This window comes from Dasypus novemcinctus, chromosome 22 (assembly GCF_030445035.2).
Source record: "Dasypus novemcinctus isolate mDasNov1 chromosome 22, mDasNov1.1.hap2, whole genome shotgun sequence".
NCBI lineage: Eukaryota > Metazoa > Chordata > Mammalia > Cingulata > Dasypodidae > Dasypus > Dasypus novemcinctus.
The window spans coordinates 3,583,909-3,594,949 of NC_080694.1; the positions used below are offsets into that span (position 1 = coordinate 3,583,909).

Here is an 11,041-nt window from a genome sequence, read left to right on the forward strand (position 1 = left end):
GCTGAATCAGGATGGAGCTTATCCTGTCACTGGAGACCTTAAAAGTGAGAAAGCCACAGGAACAATCCACAAGCAGGAAGTCAGCTGGATCAGGGGAGAGAATGGGGAGGACATTGACATGAGACCAGAAAGACCCAGCACCATAAAAATTGCTAACCATCAGCACCTACAGATGCCTGGGAGAAGCAACCTCCAAACTCTGAAACATCAGACAGTAAATTCCCATTGTTAAGACAGACCACCATGTGGTATTAGCCATGGCAGCTGGTAACTTAAGACACCATCATTTTCCGTAATAAAATTATTGTTTAATTTAAATGTGTCTGCTGTCAGTGCAATAAAATGTCACAAGAAAAAGAATAAAAGGTAACAGAGCTGTTCTTATAGGAACACTTAATATATGGCAGAGGTCATGTATGGTAGTTCAATTACAATATTACATACTTTTGAGTAAATTATGCTTGAACAGTTGGACAAGGATATTGGATAAAATTAAGTTTCACACCTACACACCCGAGTATATAGATAAAAGGAAAACATCAAAGTCAAAACTATAATTAATTTAGAGACTAACAATGGAAAACTTCTTCAAGTAATCATAGTAGATAAAGATTTCTGAGACAAGAAATAAAATTTAAAATCCCGTTATTCACAATCCATTAATTTACGAGGGGATTTTGTGTTTCTTGCTCTGACAAATATGAGTGGGGTAATGTTTGTATTCTGGGACACAAAGATCAACTGAACCAGAATCCGTGACTATAGCATGTTAATGTGGGAAGAAATGGAAAATAAGGACTGAAGGTGAAGTTTAAATGCTCTGGAGAGCTCAGCAGTGTATCTCCCACCCTTTGTTAGAGGGGTAGTTGAATATAAAATTGGGCAGTGATTTCTTTTCCCAGGGAGCAGCAATACTGATGACCAGGCTGGAAGAAGTTATTTTCAAAAGAAATACGATATGCTCCTCAATTTTTGAAATATTAAAGTATCTGGATATATTTCAGATATTAGAGGAATATGAGCACATTTCTGATGGTACTTAGGAGTATTAGCTTGGGATGGCATGAGCATGAACCTCCTGATATTCTTGTTCTACAGGTTACTCTATTGAACTATAGAAACTGAGCCAAATGGACCTGGTGTGTCCACTTTACCAAATGAAAGAGGAAAGCTGAAGTTAAATGGGCATTACTTCCTAAATGCTCAAAGTATTTCCTAGTTGTGGAATCTAATAAAAAAACACAGCCTCTATAGCATTCATGGGATGCAATTTTTGAGAGATAAATAAGATTACATATTCTTTTGGAATTACAGTGCTTACTCAGGCTTAATAAAACATAAATATATCCATCTTGAGAAAAGGAGTTTGCCTTACTCCACCAAAAAAGTTTATCTCACTGTGTAAGCAATAACTGATGTTGTGCACTGCAAATTTGATACAATGTATTTCTACATCTATTCCACTATTTAATTACTGATTCCTTATTCTTATCAAGCAAAAACCATGAATGAATAAAGCATGACCTATATCTTTTCATCATTAGCTTCACAGAAAGAACAACATCTCAACAATATTCTCCAGTGAGAACCAGGTTACTACAATCCACTTTTCAATGGTGGAAGCAACTTTTCTTGGGTTCTACCTTAAACACAAGTCTAAGTGATATATCCTTATCTTGTCTTCATCAGTAAGATATGTCTTAGTTCTAGTAAATTTATTACTCAACCAAGAAAATAGATTGAATTCAAAGACTATGCTTTAAAAAGTAGGTTGCACTACCCCATAATATTCCATATTTTATTCCCTTGAGGCAGTACCTATTCCCTTGAAGTTCTTTTAAAGATAAAGGCCATTGTTAAGGCAGTGTCATAAAAAGCATGGTGGTCTCCAAGTGATCTCATTGTTGACTTTAGGTCAAAATCATCCAAAGCACTTTCCAAAACATTTTGAAAATGTGCAAAATATTTTATCAAAGAATGCATATAAATGACAAAAATTATTGAATTGAAAAACTAGGGCATAGGGGTATACAACTCACTATCACACGCATTCATATATGTATATATATATATACATATATATATACACTCTGGAAAAAGACTTTAGATATTTTACATGGATAGATTCAACTTTAAAAACAAAATATAACATAAACATCATTCAGACACTTTTCAGAATTTTTTATTCAAGAAATTTACACGTGGAAACTCAAAATATTTGTGGAACATTCTGCCTATAGATGTGTTCATCTCTCTGTTCCGTAGGCTATAAATAATGGGATTTATTAATGGGGGAACCATGGTGTAGAACATGGCCGTGAGAAGATTATTAAAAGATGCTTCACTTGCATTGGGCCCAAATACAGCAATCAACCCAGAAATTACAAACAAGATGAGAATTGCCAGTTGTGGGGTACAGGTGGATAGTGCTTTGTTACGGGCTTCTACAGACTGCATCCTAAGCACCAATGAAAAGATATCGATATATGACTTAAACAAAAAAGCAGAACATAAGACTATAATAAAAGCACTGATAGCTAAGGCTACAGACTCAGAAAACCAAACTTCTGAAGATGAAATCCTCAAAATTTGAGGTATATCACAGAAATATTGCTGGATTACATTGGACTTTGTGAAGGGAAGTCTGAACATGATGCCTGTGTGGAAAGCAGAATAAACCAGCCCACTTGCCCATGAGCCACAGGTTGCCTGTGTGCAAACGTATGGGGTAATAGTCAGCCCATAGTGCAGAGGGTGGCAGATGGCAACATAGCGGTCATAGGACATAACCACAAGGAAGGCCAGCTCTGTGGATATGAAGAAGATGAAAAGGAAAATCTGAGCAGCACATTCTGGGAGAGAAATCAATTTACTTCCAGTCAGAGAATTCACAACCAATTTAGGAACAATAACCGAAATGCAGCAAAGATCTATGAGGGATAAATTGCCTATAAAGAAATACATTGGAGAGTGTAGATGTGGGTCAGTTACAATGACAGTAGCAGTGAGAAGATTCCCAGTCAGGGCTCCCAGGTAAATCACTAAGAAAAGCAGACCTTGCAATATTTGGATCTCCCGGGAGGCTGACACATCCATGAGTAGGAATTCCGTGAAGATGGTGAGGTTGTCCATGTCTTCTAAAATATTACAGTCTCCCTGTAATCGAAGTATGAAGTGATAAGATGATTAAAAAATGAAAACATATTTTGATTATAAGAGATAATCTAATTTCATTACATGATTTAAAACCAAGACTTAAAAAACCTACCTATTATGGAGTTATATTTATATTACTGCAAAATGTCTTTTGAAACTCTGCATGGATATATTAAGTGATTAGATTCTTATTTCCTTCACTAGCAACTGATCATCTTATACATGTTCTGTACAAAAGCCTCCCTGTCCATTTATTTGAACATTATACAGCCATAGCTGACTCACCTTATTATAAAATCTTCTTTGGATGTCTTGATCTAGCCATTGATATTTGAAGAATTATTTTTCCTTAGGAGGAATGAGTTCCATGAAAAGCCATGGCAAATCACTGTTGCCTCTAAATTTCTTAACTATCCTTTACAATCTGGCTCATGCAATATGTCATTCATAGTACTTATGCTAGTACAATAGTCAAGTAATTTTTGTATTATTATATTTTCAATCTTTTGAGTACAATCTCTGTATCACTTAGGTATCATCAGATACCATTTTAAGTCTAATGACCTGTAATAAACACTAGAATCAGAAAGAACAGATATTCTATTAGAATCTATTTTAGTATTGAGCAAAAATAATTATTTTAATGATTTGAGACATATCACATGTATTTCAATTAAATGTTCACTACTATTTTTGAAGAAGCACATGGATCAAAAGATAAAAATATACCTGAGTTATGAGGAAACAAGTTTATCTTCCATAACATGAATATTTATTCTGCAAACCTCATAGAGAAAACTAAATTTGTGATACTGCCTCTTTTATCATTGTGTAAAATTCACAGTCACTGCTCAGACATTCACATTTATCCTCAATCATAGGAACAATTCTGCTTCTAGATTCTTCATAAACAAGGTTACACTTTATGAAGGACACGCAGGGATGATACCTCTCAGAGATCCTGTAGAACCAGTGATTTCATCCTCCAGAGAAGACAGATTTCCTGATTGTTAAGAATTCTTTGGTTATCCCCTTGAGATTAGTTAAATTTGTAATAGTGCTTAATAGCAATAAACTTAGCAAATAATTTTTGTTCAAAAAATGAAAGTGAATTATTTAAAAAATGACATTCTGCAATTCAATACATGTTCAATTTATGTCTGATTATAAATATAATTTATTTTCTTTATAGTATATCCAAAAATTTGTGCAACCTGAATAAAATTATACTTTCTATGGTTTGGACTAGCATTATGTCACAAAGGAAAATCAGATACTGTTAAAAAAATAATATTAGCAAAACAATGAATAATCAACTAGCAGTTACAAAATTAAAGATAAGATACCTTTTAGACTTGAATTTAAAGGGAAAGCATATAAAGAAAAAGAGGGTGTGGCACAAAGCCAAACTTTTCACAGAAGTGTTTTGAAAGATCTTTGCATGAGGGATCCAATTAATCATGTTAGGTTCCCTTAGAATGTGAGGGACCACCTAAGAAACAATTCTGAGAAAGTAGCCTCATTTGCCATTACTCTGAAAATTCTTATTAACAGCTGGCCATCAGGTGAGTATCAGAACATGGAAGGGCCTAAGAAGCCCCAAGAAGTTTTGAATTTGAAGCCTCAAAAATAGAAGTGTCTACATAAATGCATAGGATCTCCACACATTTATTAAATTCAGCAGGGAAAGTTATTGAACAGAGATAAGAAGTAGGCTCTAAGGAAGTAGAAATCCCCCTTTGCTCTTTATGGGACAGGCTTGGCTTCCCCAGAGGGGTGAGCACTCAGCTGGAGTTTCAGCAGACCTTTACCTGCTTTCATCATCACTGGATGCTCTCCTTCTCTGTAGGTGTATTTCAGGACAAAAAAAAGAGAGAGAAACTGTAGGAACACATAACTTGACAGGGGCTGGAAAGTGTCCCTGATATGGCAAGTCAGAGTATAACAAAGTGCATAGAAAAACTGGACTGATGCGTTATCTTAATAGGAATAAAAGGAAAAATGATGCTCAGGCATCTGATACAGCCATTATATTATTATGTCCATGGAAACATAGCACTGAAAAGAGGTTAAGAGTAGGCAAAACACTTAAAAATGTATACTATCTTAGACTCTGTGGAACATTGAAGACATTAATTAATATAATTTATGTAAATCATCTTTTATCTTTTTATTTTAGTTTAAGGGACACTTGTATTCTAAAAATTATTAAAAACCCTGAAGAATTCATGATCATTTGGCGTCTATGTATTGAAAATTACCATATTATAAATTAACTGGTACATTATAAATACTAACTTTATTAAAATAATAAAATCATAATATTTTAATGCAGTAATACTTTTAAAAATATTTCCCAAAACCGAGCTGCCAGAGCCCGGAAAGCACCAGCTCCACGAGGGACCTGCTCCCCCGGTTCTCTGACTCCAGCCTCCTCTGCCTCGAGCCCCTGTTCCAAGCGGACGCTTTCCTCTTGTGCCGAGAAGCACTGTGCTCCTTCCCTCCTGACGCCCCCAGGTGGCGTCTCGCTCTTCTCGGGCTTGCCTGGGGGCAGCCTTCATGCGACCGCCCCAGTGAGAGAGGGGCTGTCCCTTACGACAGTGTGCCTGGGAAAACCAGAGAGTACGACTTCACTGATGCGCAGTTCAAATTCTTTTCTTTCTACAACATGTATACTGTCACTCAGAAAGCAAACTACAGATATCCAGCACTTTATGTCCGTCAAGAGTTTCAGTAGTGTTACGTGAGCCATGTTCGAAGAAAATAAACAGCTTCCCAAAATGTGGCTGCGCTACTTCAGAGCCTGGCGCCAAGGACTGCAGGCTGCATTCCACAGTGACTGAGAAACTGGGAAAATCATGCCAAACAATTACAAAATGGATCAGATGGCGGGGTCCTAGCCTACAAACTCCTGGTGCACACTCCTGGCAGCCGCGATAAACCCACGGACATCCGCCAGTTGGGGAAGCAGCGTGTGGAGGATTCAGGAGGACCATCAGTCCCAAGACTTCCACATCCCTGACCGCCTGGCCAGCAGCGACCCCGGGGCCTGTCCGCCTCCAGGCCAGCCGGGGCCCCACCGCCCGAATGGGTCCAGGACAAGCCCACTCCACGCCAGAAGCTAGGCCGAGAATCCCAGCGCAGAGCCGCTAGGTACGCCAGCCAGGTCCCTTCCCACTTCAACGGCTGGTGAGACACAGCGGACTTTGTGGAAGCGATGGGAACGGTACGAACCACCTGCAACACCTCCAGGAGCCTGGGCTCTGCGGCTGCCCCAGCGACCACCACTTCATCCGGTGCGAGCAGCACACGGGCGCGCCCCTGGCTCCTCTGTCCATCAGCACGTTCCTTGTGTGCGCCCCTCTCCTTCTGAACCCCTGGACCGGCGGGATCACTCTGATGGCCCTGGCTTTTGTGACTGTGGATCTCTTTGGCATAATGCACTCTTTTCTGGAAAATATGGGTTCAGAGTGGGAAAAAAAAAATCATCCAATATGACATAGTTAATTATAAAATACCCAAAATAAATCACATTTATTAATGTCACATATTCAACCAGAATACTCTTTTAAGTATTGGGAAGATGTCAAGTTACGTGAAGGAACAAAGTATTCTAAAATTCTAATTTTCACTTGAAACACAAATTTTATCATTAGCAGATAAATGTGTCAGTTGTTTTCATTACATTCATTTTTGAGAAAATGTTCTGTCAAATAGATTTTATCTGTAAAAACTCCTATTTTATTCCTGACATTGGTTACTTTGTTTTTACTCTCTTTTCTAAGTTTTTTTCTATTAGTATATTGATAAGTTGTATGTTTACATAACAATCATGTATAGAATACAGGATTCTCATATACCACCCAAACAACAACAATTTGCTTTGGTGTGGGATATTTGTTACAATTGATGGTAGTACAGTTTTTTAATAGTAATATCAGTACTGACCCGTGATTTAACTTAGAGTTCACTGTGTAGTGTAGTTGCATGGATTTTTTTAAAACTTTTTTTGTGTTACCATATATAATGTAATATTTACCCTTTAATCTTTTCAGATTATATTTCAGTGATGTTAATTTCATTCATAATGTTATGCTACCATAACCATTATCCATTACCAAAACGTTGTCATTATTCCAAGTAGGAACCCTGTACATATTAAGCCTTAACTTTTAATTCCCTATACTCACCCTGTCCCCCAATAACCTGTAGTTTATATTCTGATTCTATGAAGTTGTTTATTCTAATTTTTTAAAATCAGTGAGATCATACAATATTTGCCCTTTCATGTCTAGCATATTTCACTCAACATAATGCCTACAAGGTTCATACATGTTTTTGCATTTATCTGGACTTCATTCCTTTTTATAGATGATTAATATTCCATTGTAGGTATATATATATGTATATAATATATGCCTCATTTTATTAATCCATTCATGATTGATAGACACTTGGATTGCTTCCATCTTTTGGCAATTGTGAATGACGCTGATATGAACAATGATGTTCAAATATCTATCCAAATACCTCCTTTGTATTCTTTGGGGTAAATAGCTAGTAGTACAATTGCCAGCTCATTTGATAGTTCTATACTTAGCTATCTGAGGAAGTGCCAAACTGTCTTCCACAGCAGCTACAAAATTTTACATTGCCACCAACAACGAATGAATGTGCCTATTTTTCCACATCCTCCCCAACACTTGCTATTTTCCATGTTTTCAATACCAGCCATTCTAATGAGTGTGAAATTGTATCTCATTGTATTTTGATTGGCATTTTCCCAGTGGTTAATGATGTTGAGCATCTTTCCATGTGCTTTCTGGCCATTTGTATATCATCTTCGGAGATGTCTGTTCAAGTCTTTTTAAATTAAGATGTCTTTTGTTGTTAAATTAAAAGATTTCTGTATATATTATCAAAATTAATCTTTTAACAGATATGTATTTCCCCAGTGTATAGTTTGTCCTATTGCTTTCAAGATATAGTCCTTTGAGGAACAAAAGTTTTGTTGTTGTTTTGTTTCTTTTTTCTTTTTAATTTTGATAAGGTCCTATTTTTCTCTTAATTCTTTTTGTGCTGATGCTTTGAGTTTAATGATCAAAAAAGTTTGCCTAGCACGTGTTGGAGATGCTTCCTTATTTTTGTCTAGGTGTTTTGTAGTGCTAGCTCTAATTTAAGATCTTTGATCCATTGTGAGTTGATTTTTCTACACGATGAGTGATAGGGGTCCTGCACTTTTTTCTTTTTTTTCTGGAAATGGAGATCCAGTTTTCCCAGTACCATTTGTAAGAGACTATTCTTTCCCAATAGTGTGACCTTTGACACCTTAACAAATATCAGTTAACCATAAATGTGAGGGTTGTTCTTGGACCGCTCCATTCTAGTCTATTCATCCATTTGTTCATTCTAGTACCATGCTGGTGTACTTACTGTGGCTTTGTAATAAGATCGAAGACCAGAAAGTGTGAATCCTCTAATTTCATTCTTTTTCAAGATGGTTTTAGTTCTCCAGGGCCTCTTATACTCTTGCAATATACAATTGATGGTTGATGTTTCCTTTTCTGCAAAGAAGGGTGTGGAAATTTGATTGGGATTGAATTAATTGCTTTAGGTAGTATTGTTACCTTAATGATATTTAGTCTTCCAGTCCATGAACACACAATGTTCTCCTATTTATTTAAATCCTCTTTGATTTCTTTCAGCAATGTTTTGAAGTCATTCGAATGACATTTATTTACAAATCTCACAGTTCATCAAAAGTGTTCAAACAGGGAAGTGGGTGTGGTTCAAGCAGTGGGGCACCCACTTACCACACGGAAGGTGCCTCCTAAAGAAGATGAGCAAGATATTGATCGACAAAATGGGCTGGCACAGGGAGCTGACACAACAAGATAATGCAATGAAGAGGCAGACAAGGAAGCAAAATGAAAGAAACAAAAAGTGGGAATGGAGGTAGCACAAGCCATTGCTATCTCCCTCCCACATGGGAGATCTTTGGTTCAATTCCCAGTGACACCTGAAAAAACATAAAGTAAAAAGTAAAAAGAAGATGAGAACAGAACAAGCAGACAATGAATGCAAAAAACAATGAGGTGGAGGGGGGATATAAATAAATAGGTAAATAAATAAATAAATAAATAAATAAATAAATAAATAAATAAATAAACAAACAATTACTCTCAGGATATTCAGAAAGTTGAGCGTTAGTCACCAGAATCAATTTTAGAATATTTTCTTTTAGACAAGAGAAAAAAACTCTCAATCCTTCTATCATCCCGCAGGCACACATGACTGCTACTCTATTTCTGTCTATACAGATTTTTTATATTTATATTTTACACAAATGTAATCACATATAGGTAGTGCTTTGTGTCTGGTTTCTTTCACTTAGCATGATTTGTTTCTTTTAATTTTTTAAAAAAATTTATTGAAATATACCACTCATACATAAACATACATAAACAATAAGTGTATAATAGTTGTGAACTTGTAAAACAAACATATATAACATCGAACAAACATATATAACATCTCACCCTACCACCAATAACTTGCATTGTGTTTAAACCTTTTAAACTAATGATTAAAGAGCATTGTCAAAATATTACTACTAAGCAAAGGAGTTTTCCCCTAACCAATCTGATTATTATTATCTTTATATCATTTCTATATGAACATAAATAAACAATTAAGTGTATAGTAAAATATTGTGAACTTACAAAGCAAACATGCATAACATCCTAGAGGGGTCCCATACATCAACGCTCCACCAACACCTTGCATTGTAATGAGACGTTTGTTACAAACTATGAAAGAACACTGTGAAAATCTTACTACTAATCATTGTTCTTTTCTTGCATTTGGTGTGTTTTTCCCCCAACCCACCCTATTATTATTTTTAAATATATTTTTTATGACAGAAGTTGTAAATTTATAAAACAATCATGCACATGTGCAGAATTCCCAAACACCCCTCCAACAACACACCACAATGCGGTGTGTCATTTGCTACAGATAGAATAATATCATCTGATTATTGCCATGTCCATAGTGTATATTTGGCTCACATTTTCCATACTGCCTTAGTATCAACACAGTACATCTTTTGTATAGATGCAAGAATATTATATTACTACTACTAACCAAAGTCCATAGGTCACTCCAGCTGTATTTTCCCCATGCTTCTCCACATTCCCAACACCCTGCAGTAGTGATATACATTTGTTCTAGATCAGAAAGGACACTCTTGAATCTGTGCCATAAACCACAATTATTACCCACCTCTTGGTTTACTGTGCTATCCAGTTCCTACATTATTTTCAAGCATTCTGTCAATTGGCATTTATATAAAAGGACTATCATTTTCAGTCACATCCCCATTTATAAACTAGCTGTTACTCAATGTGTGTTACCATCCACTCTATACATTTCCACAATTTTACAGTAAAGCTAATTGAAATTTCTACATACATTAAACATCAGTAGTCCACTCAGTCCTTCTCTTATCTCCTTTAAGAATTCACCACCTACTACCAGGTCTTGAAGATATTTTCCAATACTTTCTTCTAGAAATTTTATGGTTCTTGCTTTTGTTTTTAGGTTTTTGATACATTTTGAGTTATTTTTTGGATAAGGTGTGAGATAGGGATCCTCTTTCCTTCTTTCAGCTATGGATGTCCAATTCTTTCAGCACCACTTGTTGAATGGATTGTTCAGCCCGAGCTGTGTGAGTTTGACAAGCTAGTCAAAAATCATTTGACCATACCCGTGAGCATCTATTTCTGAACCAATAATTTGGTTCCATTGGTCTAATGTGTCTTTTAGGCCAGTACCTTGTTATTTTTACCACTATAGGTAGGTATTATGATTTAAAGTCTGGAGA

The 11,041-nt window shown here is 36.1% G+C and overlaps 1 protein-coding gene across 1 annotated transcript; it reads right to left on the reverse strand.

The window, feature by feature from the left end:
* Positions 1-2,172: 2,172 nt before the first annotated feature.
* LOC131275176 (olfactory receptor 14I1-like) lies at positions 2,173-3,132 on the reverse strand. The gene has a single exon (XM_058285036.1). The coding sequence runs from the start codon at positions 3,130-3,132 to the stop codon at positions 2,173-2,175; it is 960 nt and encodes a 319-aa protein (XP_058141019.1).
* Between the last annotated feature and the right edge of the window lie 7,909 nt (positions 3,133-11,041).